The 20,529-nt window shown below is 44.6% G+C and overlaps 1 protein-coding gene across 2 annotated transcripts in view; it reads right to left on the bottom strand.

Moving 5' to 3' along the window:
* The window catches only part of SLC24A2 (solute carrier family 24 member 2), a 245,001-nt gene that overhangs the window by 76,690 nt on the left and 147,782 nt on the right, over positions 1-20,529 (bottom strand). For both annotated transcript variants that reach the window (XM_060101488.1, XM_060101489.1), the window contains exon 3: positions 20,013-20,121. In XM_060101488.1, the coding sequence (XP_059957471.1) occupies positions 20,013-20,121 (109 nt within the window). The remainder of the gene's footprint in view (positions 1-20,012; positions 20,122-20,529) is intronic.

The following is a 20,529-nucleotide window of genomic DNA, read 5'->3' as shown; positions in this document are numbered from 1 at the left end:
CTGTGTGAAAATTTTTCATCAAAAAAAAAAAACAAACACGTATGGGCTTCCCTGGTGGCAGAGTGGTTAAGAATCCGCCTGCCAATGCAGGCAACATGGGATCGAGCCCTGGTCCAGGAAGATCCCACATGCCATGGAGCAACTAAGCCCGTGTGCCACAACTACCGAGCCTGCGCTCTAGAGCCTGTGAGCCACAACTACTGAGCCCGTGCACCACAACTACTGAAGCCTGTGTGCCTAGAGCCCGTGCTCCACAACAAGAGAAACCACCGCAATGAGAAGCCCACGCACCGCAACGAGGAGTAGCCCCCGCTCGCCGCAACTAGAGAAAGCCCATGCGCAGCAATGAAGACCTAGCGCAGACAAAAAAAAAAAAAAGTATTCTGAGTTAAAAGATATTTCTAATATAGCCCAATTTAAAGCTTTTTGTTTGATTTTACCTAAAAAAGAGCTGCATGGAAATTAATTGCTTTCCATTAAAAGGCTTTCTTTGGTCATTATTCTTTTATATCAAATGTTCATGTCAAGGCAAGTTATTTTGTTTTAACTAAAAAAATAAAACTTTAAGAGATTGAGGTTAAGTGAGGAAACAACCATATTCTCACTTCAGACTCAAGTCAGAAGAAAAGGAATATTTTAACCTTCAGATTCAAATTCTCACTCAAAAAAAGCTTTTAAAGTACTGACTCATTGCAGAAGCTCTGCTTAACAGTCTGTGGGGGAATGATATTTGTGTGTTAAACTTCCCTAAGAGGCTCCTGAATACACGGTTACCTGGGGACAGCTGTACCCAACATGTGGTAACACATCTATGTCATATACAAGGTGTAAACGGAGGTGATTTTGCCCTATGGAGCTCTTTTCATATTCAGCTCTTCCAAATCTATGCTAACGAGTGCTTCCTTTTCTTCTATGAGATTAAAACCTCTCACTTAGGCTTTTGGAAGCAAGGCAAGAACTTTCCAAATGAAAATAAAGGGCTGAACTTGTGGGTAACCCTCCATCAGCTATTGAGTGTCAAGTAGGATTTATGTACCTACACACACACCACCTCTTCGACATTTATCACCTGATTTTCACGCCCTCTGAATCCAGCCCCTTCATGAAACACTCACTCTTCCTTTTCAAGCTTCCTGCAAACCCAGACACACTGGTTTGTTACCGCTATTCTTCTTATCTTCCTCACTTTCTACATGTATTTCCTTGTCGATGTCCATCTGCTGATATCATTCTGAGGCCCCAGTCACTAGGAAATACTGATACTACATTGGTGGCCAAATCAGGGGTCAGAAAGATCCCCAGCAGCTGGCCCAGTGCCTGGAGTACAGGAGCATTCTGATAAAGCACCAATGAACCACAGAGGCCAGGTGTGTAGGTGAGAAAGTGGACTGGGGACGACAATAGGGAGTGGTGGGGATTATGGAAAACTGGCCAGTGCATGCCTAAAGAGGGGCAGCGGCCAGTCAGCTCCCACTCCATGCAGGAAGGCAGTTACAGTGCTGATAGATCTGATTATTCAAGGGAAGCCAGAGATCCAGATTTTTATGTGAAAATTCCTGATTTTAAATGTTGGCAACTAATTCCAAATTAAAAAAAAACACTCTGGGTCATATTTGGCCCAGCAATTTGTAATCTTTGGTTTAAAATCAGGATGCTTAGTCCAATTTTCTTATAAATATTAATTGAATGAATGAATGAAGAAATGAGACCAGTTAGGCTATTGGAACTGGGAGGGGTCCTTGTTAGGTCATCCTTCTCCTGAAGGTCAAGGACTCTGGTTCTCTTCCTTGTCTCCCTCAAGGCTTACCTATCACCTCAGGCTCCTCTGAGACACCAAGGCTGAGTCCATGTCAGGCCAATGGAGCTGCTATGATGCCATGACTAATACCCTCTTTTTTTGCATGTCCTTGTCCATCCAGCTCTGCCATCACATGAGCCAACAGAGTAAATTTTTTAAAACAATCTTATTTTGGAGAGGAATGAACACTGCCCATTAAGTATAACTGTTCCCAATTATTTTGCAGGGAAATATCTGGAATGTGAAAAACACAATGAAAGGTTCTGAAAGGTAGGTGAGGATCACAGAGGGAGGTGCCATATAATTATATGGGAATTATCATCCTCGAACAGTGAACAATAATGTGTGGTCATTACTGTGGATCATCCAGATGGTACATGATGAAACGCCCAAGCGAGTCCCCAGATACTCCAACTTCTTATAAATTTGTCACCTAATTTGCAGCCTTGCTCCTCTGCGGTGTTGCTTGGCAATGTCAATGTTTACTGATTTCTGTTCTGTGAGGAGCTGACTCAGGCCATATTTCACTGTAATTTACATGCTCTGGATGATCAAGCAAGAAAAATGGGACCATAGGAAGAGCTGCTCTGCTGCTTTCCTTCTGAGGCAGATTGCAGAGGGGAGAGAACAGGAGAGAGCAAGCAGGTTTCTGGACAGGAGTTTTAAAGAAAAACAGTGAGCCATCAGGCAAGAGAATCAACCCCAGTGTGGTTAAAAAAAAAGAGTTCCTGGGATTTTATGAATGTCCTTTTTTTTTTTTTTTTTTTGCAGTACACGGGCCTCTCACTGTTGTGTCCTCCCCCGTTACGGAGCACAGGCTCCAGACGCACAGGCTCAGTGGCCATGGCTCACGGGCCCAGCCGCTCCTCGGCATGTGGGATCCTCCCGGACCAGGGCACGAACCCATGTCCCCTACATCGGCAGGCAGACCCTCAACCACGGTGCCACCACGGAAGCCCCTAAAAAATCTCAATAACAATCTTAAGGTAACTTTAAACACTGAGACTTTGGCAGAATGTTTTTTCCTTTTCCCAAAGGGACGGAGAAAAGCACGTGAAAATATAGCATGATGGCCCCATCATTTGTACTGTGGAGCCCCACGGGCTTTGACTTGACAACTAAAACATGTTCTTCATAAGCTTTTTGGGTAGGTAGTGGGTTAAGAAGCTAACATATTCACTAATGACATCTAACATCTTGGGTACTTTTTTGCATCTCTGTAAATGGAAAGATTATGTTTACCAAATCAGGCAAAAGGTACTTTCTGATTAAGTCTTATCAAATTTGGGCTGGACGATACAAACACATTTATTGCTCAGTCTTAAAAGTGGCAAAGTAGGGGCTTCCCTGGTGGCACAGTGGTTGAGAATCTGCCTGCTAATGCAGGGGACATGGGTTCGAGCCCTGGTCTGGGAGGATCCCACATGCCGTGGAGCAACTAGGCCCGTGAGCCACAACTACTGAGCCTGCGCGTCTGGAGTCTGTGCTCCGCAACAAGAGAGGCCGCCATAGTGAGAGGCCCGCGCACCGTGATGAAGAGTGGCCCCCGCTTGCCACAACTAGAGAAAGCCCTCGCACAGAAACAAAGACCCAACACAGCAAAAATAACTAAATAAATTACTAAAAAACTCCTACCCCTAACACATTCTAAAAAAAAAAAAAGTGGCAAAGTATTCCATTCTCTTCCCCTATCCGTGTTTTAAAGGATTTTTCAAGGTGGCACATACAGATAAGCCCACTGTTTTCTTTCATAGAGATGCGAGCTTGGTTATATCAGATGTGACTAACATCCACAGGGTGGAGCTTTAGGTGATGCTGATACTTCTATAAGCCATACCCACAACCCAACCAGTCATGAAGCCCTATCAATTCTACCCCTAAATATCCTCAATTCTGTCTTTTCTGTTCCATTCCCACTGTCCCTGCCTTAGTAGGAGGCCTTGCTGAGGTTACTGCAGTAGTCCTTTTGGATCTCTCATTTCCTAACCTTTCTTACCACCTACCGTCTAGTCCTGGCACCTTTCACCTATCTTTCTCATTGTTACCAGGGTAAGGCTTTCAAAACACCAACTGAACATACACCTCTAAATCCCACGCATACCGTCTTTTTGTGTTGGAATTTTATTAGGTCTCCCAACTTACTGAATCACTTGGAACCCAGGTTTGAGGTTCCCTCCTGCAGGCAGCATTCCTGAATGCCCCCCATCCCTAGTGTAAGTCACTTTCTCCCGTGTGTCTGTTCCAAGTATACCCTTCTGTGCGTGCTCATCAAAGGCACCTTAACCTACTTGCTTTCTGTCCTTTTGGGCAAGGAATCCACATACTCATTTTGTTAATTTGAACACCCAGCATAGTTCCTGGCACTCTGTAGGTGTTCAAATGCTGCTGAATTGAATTAAATCTCTATTTAATAATGCTCTGTTAATCTTCCTCAGCCTAGTTGCCTTTGGTATGGACATCTATGATTCCTTCCATTTTAGTGTTTTAACTCCACAGTTTCAACTACTCTGTCTTCACTATCTCTGCAGGGAGGAAGTCTGTGAAGGGAAAATGCATGCGGCCTCAACTGTTGGAATCCTCTTCATTGCTTCTGTAAAGTAGGAGGATTTACATCATGCGAAAGTGTCATCAGGAGAGTCCTCAGCACATAGAAGACAAAATGGTGGCAATGGCTTGGAAATGGAGATAAAAAAACAAAACAAAAAACCCCCACTGTTGTGTGGAATGGATGCCGCATGCTGGCTAGAGAACAATTTGGATGTTCTCCTGGATCCCATCCTGCAGCTTGGCTGGATTCAGAAGAGTCTGCCAGGCAGACAGAATCAGTGCTAAATTATATCCAGCCATTGGGTCAGCACAGCTGAGTTTCTACCCTCTGATGCACTGAGCATCAAAAAATATCAGAAAAGTATCTTAGAAGAGGAGAGGAAAAACAATAAAATAGACAAATTTCAGCCATCCAAGGGGGAAAAAAGGGCAAGAGATAAGAGAGAACTATGAGAAGGCAAGAGAATTTAAGAACAGAATGAAATTGAGGGAAAAAAGACTGGAAGACAAAGGAAATTAATGCCACTGATGTGGAAGTAATTCAAAGTCAAAACTACCCTTATAATTTTGTATTCTACACTTCAGTGCTGTTCAGGATGTCACTGCATTGAATACCTGGCTCCCTACCACAACAGAAACAATCACCCCAAATTATGAAAAACTTAAAGGATCAAATTTAAAGTAGAAAGAATGTTCATGCAATCCTCTAAATTTCATTGAAGGGTAAATCCATTTACCATTACTCCTACTTAAATACCATACTATATAAAATGGGACCATACGAGTGAGTTTAAAATCCAGGATGCAAAGATAGGGTAAAAGATTAAGATATGTTTCCTAAATAGTCCACTATGTGCCTTATATTAAACAGCAAATGCCTGCCAGTGAACCAGAGCTCTGATGACATAGGAGGAAGCGGGGCACTGTAGGATCTTATAACCCGTAACTGCACAAACAGTGCCCTAAGGATGTTTCAGCAGGGTTAAAATATTAGTACAGTAATTGCTTTTGCAGATTTTTATCAATATGTTGGAAAGAGGAATTTTTTTTTTTAGTCTGCCAAACATCCTAAAGCTATGGACCCTAGAGGAAACTGGGACTTTTTGGAAGGAAATGAGTTAAGTACCATGTCACACTGATGTACTTCTCATTGTGCAAAGGACAGGAGAATTTGGAAATACAGAAAGTATAATTATTCAATTTCAGGATAACTTTTGCTCAACTAAAAGCCAGATTGCCAAAAAGACCAGTTCCCATCTTATCTTATAGACAGGTATGGCAGGATCTAAAAAACTGGTACATGGTGAAGAGGCTGCTTTTTAAGGGAAAATAGAGATATGATACATAATTCAATGACTTACTATTGAACCACTGAAAACTGCCTAAAAACATGACAGCTGCAAGAAAAAAAAAAAAAAGGACTGAAAGCGATTTGGCAAATACCTACCTAGAACTAATGATGTATCAAGCACTGTTCTATGTGCTCTGTGAACAGCACTTCACTGAATACACTCAATAGCCTTAAGAGATAGATGCTCTTGTCTTCCCTGTTTTACAGAAGAGGAAGCTGAGTTATACAGAAGTTAAATAACTCACCCAAGGTCACACAACTAGTAAGTGGCAGAGCTGGGGTTCAAACCCAGGTGGCTGGCTCCACAGTGTGTCTGCTGAGCAGCTACACTATACTCCTCCTCCCACGAGCCTAGTGGGAAGATGCCACCGTGAACACACCTAGCATAGGACAGAGTCTGTCTAAATGGACATATTGCAAGATGCTACCTTTAAGCTCCAAGGGTCAGTTCCTCACCCTCTAATCCTGACTTGCACAAAGAAGATGGGGAACAGTTCTGAGGTCAAGAAAAGAATTTGTAACTTTTTCTAGATAGGAAACTCTGCGTGACCTGTGGTGCCATGAGTGGGAATAGGATGCATGGAAAGGGAGATAGCAACTGGGTAAAGATTTTTTCAGAAATGTAAGAGGAGACTTTTCATTACGAAGAGTTTTCTGGAATGAGATGGACTCACCATGATTTTTAATTCCTGCCAAGTATGGTGGTTCTGGCCTGAAGCCCTTAGAGTTGAAGCAAAGCTACCTTCGCTATTGGTTATTTGGGATTAAGTGCCGCCAGCCTGGGAAGTCAAAGAGAGAAATCACCACCGCAGAAGTAGCCACAGAGGTTACTGCAACTGCACTGCTAAAGCTCAGCTTCAACAACAGCATTTAAGCTGGTTTTCAGGAAGTTAACTAGTCTGGGGCAAGCACCAGCTTCTGTTCCCCCAGAGACTTACCTACAGTGGGGGCTTGTAAAGAGAAATGTTCTCAAATGGGGTGACTACTTACTCAGCTTGCAATAGGAATGCATGTTGTGAATGAATAAATGAATGAATGAATGAATACATGAACCCACACACGAATAAGAAACCATTCTGATGTAGATCCATAAGCTTTATATAAATCACAATGCTGCTGCACTCTTTGAGTGCATGTGTGTGTGTGTGTGTGCGTGCCCTTGCACACATGTGTATCATATAGTCTCATCTGAGCCCCAAGGCAACCGGTAAAGGACAGTTTGATGTGGGTCAGGGAATTCTTCTTAATGGCTGAGGCAAAGAGGCCAGATTGGGTGGCTCTGATATCGTGAGATCAGAAGAGAAATGGACCCTCATAGCAGCTCAAGGATTTGTTCTTATAGTATGACCAACATCCAGAGGTGAGTGCACAGCACAGTGCAAATCCCAGACCAAGAGACAAACTAGGAAGAGATCTGGCTACTGTCAGAGCAAAGTGTCTCAGAACCGAATGCAAGTCGCCCAACCTGCATTCCACTAAGTGAGGCCTGGCTATTGATTCAACAAAGCAGAGGTGTCTTTAGTGTTTCATTTGAGAGAAAATGCTTTTGAATGCACTCATCTCACAGATGATGTTTCTACGTCAACATGCTTTTGGAATGGGCCGTCACTGACAAAACTGAAGTGCTTTTTTCACTTCGGTCCTCCACATCGTCAAAGCTGTGACAGCTGCTTTCTGTCTCTGGGATTTCTGAGTCCTCTCCTCTGAAGGAGTTCTAACTGCATCTCTTGGGCATGTGATAAGTTCAAGAGAACAAAGATGAAGCTGTAACTTTATGGATGCCTCATCATCTTTTTCTTTCTGCGTGCAATGTTTACATTCAAATGGCAGCCGGTCAATTTTTTGGCCATATACCTTTGTGGACTTGACTCCAAAGCAAACTTGAGAGAGACAGAGAGAGACAAAGAGAGAGAAAGAGAGAGAGAGAAACTGTGCCCATCCTCAAAAGCATTTCTTTCAGTAAGACCATTCACATTCCCTTCATGCCCCAAATGAAATGTATTTGTAATGTGTACAACACAAAGAGAGATTCAATTTCGACCATCTTTGATGTTCAGATCTGAGAGTAATGCTTTACTACTCCCCAAAGAGAGGAGCTATTTAACTTGTTCCTGAATTGGCTCTATGAGAGGCGTTAATAGCTTGCCTTCCTCTCTCCAGCCATTTAAACTGCTGTCATCTTATTAAAAACAAGGCCAGTAGATTGCATTTTATTCTCTTCCAGTGAAGAGTTTCACCCCTGTTGCCCGTTCACGCATCAGCTGAGGCAGCGCGCAAACATCTTTCTTGCTAATTTAAACTGATCTGTGATTTGGGACAGAAAGAAAGGATACAATACTGCCTTTCAGCGATAACTTCTCCCCATTTTGAATCAAATAGGCATGAAAATGACTTTCTTCTGGGTTCAAATGACAATTTTTGAATGCTCATATTGAAGCTGTTTCTAAAAATAGAAGCTGGGGAAATAGGTTCTGCTGTTTGGTGCGAAAAAAAGAAAGCCCAGCAAGCCAGTGAAAGTTTAATCTTAGTGTTCAGCCCCAAATGAACACTCAGTGTCTACGTTAAAGAACTGAAGTGATCTTACAAAATAGGGAGCTGCATGGCTGTGTGTCCAGGAGATGGACACCTGTGGCTACAGACGAAAGTCCTGTGTGAGTGCAAAGCATTCAGGCTCCGAAGGCAAACTTAGGAGCTGGGTCACCAAGAGCAAGTAGTGTCGCCTTGCTGAACCTTACTTCCCTCAGAGGTAAAACACACAATAATTCCCAGAGTCACTGCTGGGAGAATTCCAGGAGGTGACTGGTAGGTGTGCGGCACAGAGCAAGCACTTAGAAAGTTCCACTTGCTTGTTTTTCCTCTTCAGCATCTCTTAGGCCTTTAGCTTCGTACACTTAAATCACACACGCACAGGTATGGTAGACACACACACAGACACACGCAGACACACACATACACATAGACATATAAACGTACACGTACAGACACACAGACACACAGGCAGACACACGCAGACACAAAAAGATACACACACAGACACACCCTAAGGGCCCCTGGACAGGAGAAACCGCTGGAGCATGAGTTCAGCGGGCAAACAGCCACGTGCCCGCTCATCTCTCAAAGGAGCCCCATCTCGGCTGGGCCAACCATATGTAGTTTTGAGTCTCTCCAGCCAGTTCCATTGCCCTGAATTTTTCACCACCTTTCCTGCCCTCCCACACTCCTCACCTCCTTTCAGAACCACTCTCGAAGCTCACTTTCTCTGAAGGCGCCGCTTCCTGATGGCCCTGCCCTCAGGTTCGCACGGAGATGCAGTTCCTGAAGATCTGGCCAGCACAGTTCACCTGCACTGACAGTTTCCTCTGCGGCTGCTCAGCGCTGTCTACACACCGGCCAGAATTCTCCGTTGGGTTTATTAATCTGCACTTGTCATGATGTGATATCGATTCCGTGAAGGTGTGCTTTCACCGCCTCGGGAATGAGGGCCTTGCTCCTTCACATGGCTGATTCTAGTGCTCGAGGAAGCCCCTCTCCCATCCCCACAGCGCTTCACCCAGAGCCGGTAACAGACCCTCCAGGACAGCGGTGCTCACAGCTTCTTCCTGCTCTTCGGGGGCCGCCTCTGGGGAGACCCTGGCTGCTTCTGGTCCAGCCTTCTCTCCTTCCTCCCAAATCCTTCAACGAGAGCAGCTAAAAGCTGCTGCTTTGTGATGCACCTTGATCTCTGCTGGGCATATTTTCCCTTTTTGTTCTTTTGGGTGAAAAGTGCCTTTGCTCTTCCTGCTTATTCTATATGAATTTAAAAGTCCAGTTATGAAGTCCCATAGATATCTTTTTGGGATTTCACTTAGGATTGAGTTGCACTTAGAGTTTAACTTGGGGAGAACTGATATCTTTATAATATACCAACATTTGTTTAGATCTTCTTCCATGTTCTTCAGAAATGACTATTTACTGTTTTTGCTATAAAGTTCTTAAACGTTTTCTTTGGGTTAATCCTTGGTACTTTTTGGTTTTGTCGCCCTTGTGAGTGGCCCTTCATTTCTTTTATGTTTGATATTGCTGGTCTAGAGGAAGGCAACTGAATTGGGCATAGTGATACAGGATTTGACATGAGTGAACTCTTAATAGTTTTAACTATTAAAAAAAGTGTTTATTCTTCCCTGTGGGGATTCCTTTGAACAAAAGGTTCTGCTGCTACTAAAAAACACATTGGAAAACACATAATCTAGGGTACAGGGAAGATGGTGAAAAAATAGAGAGTTTCTATTCATTTGTGAGGCTTTTACAATCAAGATGTCCTGGAATTCATGTCACCTCACATTGCCTGAGCCAGACTGATAAAGCAACAGGAGAGATGGCATCAGGATGCCACAGGAGCTAGTGGGAGGAAAATGAGGGAGCCAAACTGTCCCTTTCAGAAAGGCAAGGGAAATGCTCCCAGGACACTCTTCCAGTCAATCTGAATGAAAGTAACATAAATGTGTTGGATGGAAAGTGACAACAGCAGAGACTGGCTGTGATAACGTGAAGTGAATTTACCATGGGGGAAATCTGCCCGTCATTCTAACAGCAAAGAAGGCAGGTATCATACTATGAGTACGGTATCATTTTCAGACATCTTATTACAGGATTCTGAAGATTTTGTCATGAAAACAGCCTCAAGCCTCACATATCAGGCCTGGAGACCTGCTGTTCTAAACAGTCTCATGCCCTGTAGTTAAATAATCCTTCACTTCAATTACAGGCCCCTAGGCAAGTACTATCCCTACTTTTGTGTTTCTAAGGTATCCAGTGTGCTTATTTGTTAAGTTTTGCTATTGATAATAAAATTGTTGTTATGATGAAAAAATGTAAATCAAAGTCTGAAATTCCACAAGGAAGGAGAAATTACTAGAATTGTGGAAGGGAATCCAAGAATCCATAAAAATTGAATAAGGAGCTTCTTCTTTTGTAGTTTTCTTCTCAAACACAACTTAATACCCAATGTCGTGGTAGATGCTATTTTAGAGGTGTCTGAATTTGTAAAATGAATGGTTAAAACAATAAACTCCTTACAATCTTGCAGTGATGGTAATTCTTTTTTTACAAAAAATTTTTTAAATTTATTTTATTTTATTTATTTTTTATTTTTGGCTGCGTTGGGTCTTTGTTGCTGTGGTGGGCTTTTTTCTAGCTGTGGTGAGCGGGGGCTACTCTTCATTGCAGTGAGCGGGCTTCTCATTGCAGTGGCTTCTCTTGTTGCAGAGCATGGGCTCTAGGTGCATGGGCTTCAGTGGTTGTGGCATATAGGCTCAGTAGTTGTGGCTTGCGGGCTCTAGAGAGCAGGCTCAGTAGTTGTGGCACATGGGCTTAGTTGCTCCGCAGCATGTGGGATCTTCCCGGACCAGGGTTCGAACCTGTGTCCCCTGCATTGGCAGGCCGATTCTTAGCCATTGCGCCACCAGGGAAGCCCGATGGTAATTCTTTGAACATATAAAGTTAGGCCCATGAAATGCAAGAAATGAAAGGATCAACAGTTTATCAAAGGGAAGAAAAGAAAAGGAAATAAGAGAAGAACAAAGGGTTTGGAAAGAAAAGACAAAGAAGTAGACAGGAGAACTCATCAAGAAGGTGAGTGGCAGAGAGCAAACCTTTCCCACTGCAGCAATAACTCTAGAACTACAAGGAGATTCACTCATTCAATCATCCAGCAAATACTGACCAAGTCAGTGCCATCCTAGAGGCTGGAGATATACTGGTGGCCACAGCAGACATGATTGCTTCTCACTACTGCAGAGACAACCATCAACTGAACAGGACTTTGCTGGTCACAACCAAAGAGCCTTTTGACAGGGCATGGATTAAGACAATCTATGTGGCTAGAGACATATGTTCTCCAGCAGAAACATTATAAAAGCAGGCACTCATTCAATCTACTCAACAAATATGGATTGGGATCCATGTGAGCTGGGCCCTGGAGATAGAGGAGTGCCTTCCCTATGTCCTGCTCTGTCAGAGGTGTAAGGGTAGAGGCAGGCAGAAAACAACAAATAAATATATTCATGGCAGTTATGGAGAAATATATCGCAGGGCAAGAAAGGTCCAGAACTCTGCTTTACTATCCTTGTTTTGATTTTGCTATTTTTCAAAGGCCGATTGAGAAAGATCTTTCTCATCAGGTGACATGCGAAGGCTGGCTTGAAGGAAGGAACGGCAGGGGCCTTTGGATGTCTGGGAGAAGAGGGAACATGTGCAAAGGCTCTGAGGCAGGAGGATGCTGGGAGTTTGTGAGGAGGAGCTGCTAGGTAGCCAGAGGAGTGGAGCACAGGGAATGACACATGAGAGGAAGGAGAGGATGGCTGAGAAAGGGGAGGAGAGGAGTGGAGGAGGGAAGAACAGGACGGAGAAGAAGGGAGGGAGGAAGGTCACAGTGGACCTTAGGGTCACCACAAAATCTCGGGCTTTTACTGCTGGTGAGAAGGTTTTGAGCAGAGGTAGGCCATGATTTCACCTGTGTCTTAGGGGAACCAGGGTCCTTAGATGGCAAGTTTTGGGGCATGGTTTTTCTGGGGAAGGATTCAGAGGCCACTGTATAAAAGTTGGACTCATGGGCCACCAGAGAACGCTTTAAAAGGGAGGAAGAAGGGGAATGTCACATCTCTTCTCTGTAAGTCAGGAACTTGAAAAGACAGGATGAGGGTTACTAAGGACAGGAAGAAGAAGGGACGTTTGACCTTCACTGGCATCTACCATGGAGCTCCCTGTTTGGGGAGGCAGAGTGCCCACTCCTGGTTCCTTTGTAGGTTGGGGTGGTCACATAGCCCTGTTCTGACCCACGTGACACAAGTGGAAGTCTGCTTCTGGGAACACTAAGGGTTTTTCTTTGTTTGTTGTTTTTTTTGTTTTTGTTTTTGCTACGCCATGCGGCATGCGGGATCTTAGTTCCCTGCCCAAGGAAGGTTTTTCTGATTAAAAAAAAAAGACAGCCGGTGTCTTCTCCTTCCTAGAATACAGATATGATGGTGGTGGGGGAGGGGAGTAGCTTCCATCCTCCGGGGATGAGGATGAGAGAAACAGGCTCTGGATGAAAAAATAAAAAAACAGGAAACCAGGTCTCTCATGGCAAGGAGGAGCTGTATTACTAGCCTTGAACTGCTTTTAATGGGCTTCTAGTTAAATAAGAGAAATAAAATCCTACAAAACTATTAAGGCCAACCTAAAGAGGCTATATACTGTGATTGCAACTATATGATGTTCTGGAAAAGGCAAAACTATGGAGACAATAAAAGGATCAGTGGTTTGCAGGGGTGTGTGTGTGAGAGAGGGCGACAAGGATGAATAGGCAGAGGACAGAGGTGTTTTAGGGCAGTGAAAATACTCTGATATTACAGTGACGGATAAATGTCGTCATACATTTGCCTAAACCCACAGAATGTACAACACCAAGAGTGAACCCGAAGGTAATCTACGGACTTTGGGTGATTATGATGTGTCAGTGTGGGTTCATGCTCAGCAAAAATGTACCATGCTGGTGAGTGACGCTGATAATGGAGGAGGATATGCATGTGTGGGGCAGGAGGGATATGGGAAATCTCTGTATCTTCCTCTCAGTTTTATTGTAAACCTTAAACAGCTTTAGAAAAATAAAGTCTTAAAGAAGAAAAACTATTAAATTAAGCCACTGTAGTTGGATTCTATTACGTGACACTGAACACAATTTTTTTTTTTTTTTTTTTTTGTGGTACGCAGGCCTCTCACTGCTGTGGCCTCTCCCATTGCGGAGCACAGGCCCTGGATGCACAGGCTCAGCGGCCATGGCTCACGGGCCCAGCCGCTCCGCAGCATGTGGGATCCTCCCAGACTGGGGCACGAACCCGTGTCCCCTGCATTGGCAGGCGGACTCTCAACCACTGCGTCACCAGGGAAGCCCACACTGAACACAATTTTAACTGAAAAGTCATTGCCAACAGTCACGGAGCGCTAATTATATGCTTTTTGAATACTGAATACTCACCATAAGCTTCTGATGGTGGAACTATTATTATTCCTTTTTACAAATGAAGAAACCAAGGCCCTTTCATGTTGGAAAATACTACTCATAAACTTATGCTCGTGCTGCTAACATTATTCCATTTTAAAAGTGGAAAAACTGAGGCCCGATGAGGTTGAGAAGCTTGTTCGAGGTCTCAGAGCTAGAGGCTGAGCCAGGATCTGAACACTGAGAGTCTGACTCTTGGACCACATATGCGCCACGGCCAAACTCTAAGCCTTGTCCTCACAGCAACCTCTCCATTTCATCACCCAGTCACTGGGCTCTCCCGGAATTACAGAGTTGGCTATGGGGTTCCTTTTGCTGTGTAGGACAGTACCCACATCATGCTGGATGGTGAGATCAGTGGTAATTCCTGCGCTTAAGCAAAAGCAAATGAGAGCAAGGTGCGCTTGTGGACTCACGAGTGTGGCTGTAACTCAAGGTGTGAGGGAATGGAGGGGGGAAGCTAAGGCCAGGCCAGGCCTTGCTGCAGAGGCTTCTGTAGGGGAAATTCACATCTTACAACATGAACGTATAATTGGTCCAGGGAGAGGTCAGAGCTCCTGGTGTTTAGGCTGGCATCTACATTAGAAGAAAAAGGGACACTGAGCTGGACACGAGGTTACACAAGGAGGCAGAGCAGCACAAGAACGACAAGAATGGACTGAGTCAGGCAGCCACAGGCTCAAATTCTGGCTCTGCCATTTACTTCCTGTGTCACCCGGTGAGGCAAGACACAGCCTCTTTACATGTCAGTGTGCTTCTTGGGCTGACGGAGTAGGGCTGGTGTGAGGATTACATGGGATGGTTTCTGTAGAGCACGCAGCATAGTGCCTGTCTTATAGTAAAGCCCTCGGCAAATACTATCATCATTAGTATTATTAGGCAAAGTAATAACAGCTACTTCTCACACCAAAGCGCTACACCCAGCATCCTTGTTATAGGTTCATAAAGACGTACACTTGGGGGCTTCCCTGGTGGCGCAGTGGTTGAGAGTCTGCCGGCCGATGCAGGGGACGTGGGTTCGTGCCCCGGTCTGGGAGGGTCCCACATGCTGCAGAGCGGCTGGGCCCATGAGCCATGGCCGCTGAGCCTGCGCGTCCGGAGCCTGTGCTCCACAACGGGAGAGGCCACAACAGTGAGAGGCCCGTGTACCGCCAAAAAAAAAAAAAAAAAAAAAGATGTACACTTGGGTAAATATAATGGCTTGTTTAGAGAAATGTTAAAACCAACATGGGACACTGGATTTTTTAGAAAGATCAATTCAGACAGTCATACTGTGATCTCAAAGACCAAGAGTGCTAGTTCTCCAGGGCTTTCTTATAAAAGAAACAAAAATCTTTATTCCAACCATTTATATGAGCCTTAAGCAGATTTCTTCTTTTCATCAACAATGTCCTGTTCAGAATTCTGTGGCCATGGAAAGGCACAGCTCGGTCTTATTTGGACTAAATCTTCACCTAAGGCAAGCTGACGATGGCTTTGTCCCTTCTACACAGTGTAGTGTGCCCAGAGCACACCAGTGAGCCACGGACAGACGAAGCTCTCAGTGATGTGTGTCCCTGAAACAGTTTAGGTTAGATGAAAGGTGGTTTCACGTTCTCTGCTATCTTCCCATGAAGAGGCAGAGTATCCTCCTCCCCGTCTTGAGTCTCGGCTGGCCTTTGTGATGGCTTGATGAGTAGAATACAGTAGAAGTGACTTCCTGGGACTTCCCAGGCTAGGTCATGGGAAGCTTTGCTGCCACGGCCTGGGCCTCTTGGAAGGTTTGCTCTTGGAGTCCTCAGCCACCGTGTAAGAATGCCAAGCATGTGGAAAGGCCCTGAGACAACCTGGAGAGTCAGGGGGCCCAGCCGAGCCTGGCCTTCCAGCTGCACCTTCAAAGGTGCCAGACGTGTGAGCGAGGCCCTTTTGGACCTTCTAACCTGCAGGTCTCCTAGCTGAATAGCATCAAAAATGACCTCTGTTGATACCACACAGAACAAAAGAATCACCCCGCTGGTCCCTGAATCACCCAAATTCCTGATCCATGAAATCACGAGCAGGAATAATATGGGGGTGGTTTTAAGCCACTAAGTCTTGGGTGCTTTGTTACACATCAATAGATAACAAACACAAACACTGCAGGATCTCGTGGCTTGGGCTCAGAGGCCCAACTGACTACCAATTAAAGCTTTAAGTAAGGGCTCCATCACTGGATTGACACCGGAATGGCACAGATGAGAAAAAGGGCATTTTATTATTTTTTTTAGTAGTTCAGTTTAATTTTCTGCTGTAACGAATATTTCAGCACACCCTCCTCCTCCAGCAACAGGGAAACAATAGGGTGAAGAGTGCCCAAGGCCAATAAGCAAACAAGCAAACAATTAGGCCCCCATAATAAGGTGGCAACTAGTGTAGGAGTCAGTGCCCTGGGGAAGGGCATTGACTGTCTTTCCATAGGTCATCTGTCCCAGGTGATGCTGAAAACTTCCCTTTATGAACACTGTTTGCCATGTGGTGCCAATGCACGACTCAGCAAGGCAGACGCCAGGAACAACCATTAGTATAACAGAGAAGCCACTGCAGTGTTCATGGGGTCAGGTGATGTAACCAGCACACTCTATATTGTTAAAAGGTGACAGTTTGGCATGCGGATGTGTGAACTCAAGTGATTAGATGCAAACTAAAAGAGAGATGACTATTTTTGAGAGCTTGGAATGTTCTTGGAATGGAAAATGATTGTGAATTTTTTTGGGGGAAAAATACCAGAGCAATCTGCTTTCTTGGCCGCGTGCTATGGAGCAATTTTAAAGCATTGAAGTACTTTCTATATTTTCTAATCACTCAAGTCCAGAACTGATTATGGCTCTCAGCATTCTCCCAGATTCACACCACTGGAGCACTCCATGTCTTTCGGGGAGAGGTTTCACCTTGAAAGCAGACATCCAGATTTGGAAGGCACATCTTGGTACAGCAGGAACAAACATTTTAACAGCAGCACAGCCCTACAAGGGCCAGGTGTTTCGGAAAATCACTGATGGCCCAACACCGAGACAACTCAGATGCACTCTCTCTTATCTCACAAAGTATAACCTCCCCATCAAAGAGAAAAACAAAAACAAGCCCTACCAGAAACTGAACTCCCTCAAACAAAAAACACAGAAATTTAGATTGTTGAGACCTATGGGCAATGACACACACACACACACACACACACACACACAGAGTTGTATATGCACAGATCATCTCTGGGATGAGCCCCAAGAAATTGGTAGATGTGGTTTCCTCTGGGAGAATTGGGGGACTGGAGAAAATTGGGAGGTTGTTGGTGGAGGAAGACTTATTTTTCTCGCATAACCTTTTGAATGTTTTAAATTAAAACATTCATATGCTGCATTATTTTTCAAAATAATGGAACAGAGTAATTCCAAACCTGTATATGGTGTTTACGATCTGCTAGGCAATGTGTTCAATGCTTAATGTATATTCACTCCTTTAGTCCTTATAACAACCTTATGATGCAGACATCATTATATATTATCCTGATTTTTACAGATGAGGAAACTGAGGTACAGAGAGGTTAAGTAACTTATCCAAGGTCACACAGCTAATAAATGCAGAGCTGGAATTTGAATCCAGAGAGTCTGGCTCTGGAGTCTGTCCTCAATCACTTACATAACGTGCCTTGCCAGAAATAAATATACCCAGTTGCCTGCCTACTCAAAATCAAGTTGGGGCAGATAAGATAGTTCATTTCTTCTCTCACCTGACTCTTTTGGGTGATGCGTGGAGAAGATGGTGGCTCAAAATAACCAAGATACAATCTTAAACCCATGGGGCTTTAGAGGGCTTTGAAATTGTGTGACTATCAGAGCAAAAGCATGACTTTGGCCAAGTTGCTTAATTCTTCTAAGCCTTAGCAGCTACCATGTGCCAGGTAGACTGCTAGATCTTGGGGACAACTAGTAAATAAACAGAATCCCTGCTCTCTAGAAATTTACCATGTCCTGGGGGAGACAGGCAGTGAACAAATAACCACACAAATTGTAATGTGGGCAAAAAGGAAAAATTAAAGGGTGCATTGAGAGAGGATGATTGGGACCCTGATTTATACTGGATGGTCAGGAGGTGTTATTTTCACAGAGCACTGAAGAAGGGGCAGGAATAAAGCTCGGAAAAGTGGAAGAAAACGGGAGAAAGAAAAGTATTCTGGGCGGGGGGGAATAGCCTATGCCAAGACCCTGAGGCAGGAAAGAAGCATCTGTTTTACGACAGAAGGCCTCTGTCTGGCTAAAGCAAAGTGAGTCCACGTGAGTTTGGAGAAAGAGACAGATCATGCAGACCATGGCAAGTATTTCACAATTTTCCTAAGAGCCATGAGAAGCCACTGTAGGTTAATAGGAGTGACATAATTTGATTTACTTTTTAAGAAGATTGGGCTGCTGTGTGGAAAATATGCAAAGAAAGAGGCAACGGAGGAAGTGGAAGACCAGCTAGGAAGCGATGAAGACGGCTTGGAATAAAGAGCTGGCAGAGAGAGAAGGAGATAACATTTGAGATCTATTTTGGTGGTACCCTATTTTATGAAATTAGAATAATAATGTTAGCTATGAAGTGTTATTATAAAGCAAAGATTCACAGGTGTGAAAATACTTTGTCAATTATAAAGTACCAGACAAAGGTAACTATTACTGTAGGTGAAAGAACCAAGTACTAGAGAGGCTCTAAGTTGCCCAAAGTCACACAAATGCTTCGTGGCTGGGCGGAGGTTGTCCTGCGATCCCCTCACTCCCTGAGATCATTTTTGTGGGGGTGACCCTGTTGGGGAGGAAAAGAAGGCTAGTGGCCAGGGCTAGTTTCCTTGTCATGGGGACCTCTGGTAAAGAGAGTAATGATATTTAAGATGTTCCCAGCAAAGGATTACCTGAATAAACAGAACTCAGGATCTATGAAAGAAGGCTCTTTTGAAAATATCACATCAGCTACGTAACTCTCTGGGGTATAAGGTGGAAATGTTTTACAACTGAAATACTCCACAGTGAGAGGTGAGCCCGTGATCCTCACTTATTATTCTGGGTGAAGGTGCGTGCCTAACAAGGGGAGACAGGACCTGGGGAGCCGCTCTTGAGGTCCCAGAGTTTTCTTGACTGCATCTGAATCTCCTGATGGCCTGAACCCTTGAAATTATTTAGCCAAGCTTTATATTGGTTAAGTGCTCTGATTTATGTGGGGATAATTTGTCAGTGGCAGAGACCTGTTTCCCAGGCCATTCGCCTCCGTGTAACATCAGGCCTTACTGTAAGGTCCAGGGATGAAGGGAGAACAGAAGACTTCGTTATATTTGAACCCTTTGCTAGTAGCCTAACTCTGATAGCTATTTGATGCGTCAGATATCTGCTTCCTTGAAAAAATAACTTTTTAGGACACTTATGCAATTCAAGAAACAAGATGCACCTGGCTTCCTTCTGAATGAGTAAAACTGGAAGAACACAATACTGAACTCTTGGTGATGGTTTATATAATGTCCCTAGGAGGTGAACCAGGCCTCTTCAGTCTGATCCTAAGCAGTTTTCTTAGAGAGCGCTCTTTGGGTGCTTAGAAGCTCACCTCCCACCTTCCAGTTGCCAAAGAATAGGTACAACATCAGTGCTCTGCAGTGAACATCATTCTCTAAACTAATTACAGCCCTCCTAAGTCACAGAGTTCTTGTCTCCTCTTTTTCTTTTTTTTTTTTTTTGTGGTACGCGGGCCCCTCACTATTGTGGCCTCTCCCGTTGCGGAGCACAGGCTCCGGACGCGCAGGCCCAGCGGCCATGGCTCACGGGCCCAGCCGCTCCACGGCATGTGGGATCTTCCCGGACCGGGGCACGAACCCGTGTCCCCTGCATCGGCAGGCGGACTCTCAACCACTGCGCCACCAGGGAAGCCCTTTTCTTTTTTTAAGATGTACAACTTATCAATTTTTCTTCACATATAACTTCATTTTGCAACTTAGGAGGATGACGAAAGAGAACTGTTACTCTATCTGGAAGGGAGAGAAACCGCTCTTGTCTTCTCCGCCTCGTAGCAGACCGTATTTATGCTAGAGGCATCAACAGACAGAATCAGCGCACGGACCTCCACTCCTGCTCCTGGTGAAAAATCTCTGATCACGAGCTGGGCGGCTGCAGATACGCACGCAGAAGGGCCAGGGCTGCCTCTGGCAGAGGGTAACACGCGGACATCAGCCGGTTTGTGACGGAAGCGTGAACGTATTTTATAAAAAGAGGACTTGGCACATCCTCTCCCTCCCGCCCCCCACCAAGCGAAAGCCTGATGTTTACCTTCAGCGAGCGGGTCGAGGGTGTGTATCATGAGCTGGAAGATGCTGTTCCTCATGAGACTGTTGTGGAGGGAGGCGGAGCTTCCACCCCGCTGCAGACGCGGCTTCGCCTGAGCAGAGGGACCAGACAAAGAGGCCGTTAGTGCTCAGAAATGCAAGGCAAGTCCTCACCTAGCCTGTCAGAGGCTCACACACAACGGAACCAAAGATTTTCTGCGCACATTCCTTCAAAGTCTCCTGAAGGAATGGCATTCTCACATTCTTTCCTACTAAAGGGATTAATTGCTATCTATCTGTTGAGAACTTATTATATGCTAGTCAACGTGCATAGCCTTCACCTCCATTCTCTAAGTGAACCCTATGAACTAGATACCATATTGTTCCCTTTAGACAGATGAGGAAATTTAGTCTTAGAGAAGAGAAATGAGGTGTTCGGGTCACACAGATAAAAAATGGAGGATAGACGAATGGGTTGCAGGTCTGCTTCACTCAAAATCTGTTCTCTGAACCAGTGGGTG

Source organism: Mesoplodon densirostris, chromosome 6 (assembly GCF_025265405.1).
Source record: "Mesoplodon densirostris isolate mMesDen1 chromosome 6, mMesDen1 primary haplotype, whole genome shotgun sequence".
Taxonomy (NCBI): domain Eukaryota; kingdom Metazoa; phylum Chordata; class Mammalia; order Artiodactyla; family Ziphiidae; genus Mesoplodon; species Mesoplodon densirostris.
This window is presented reverse-complemented; position numbering and strand designations above follow the sequence as displayed.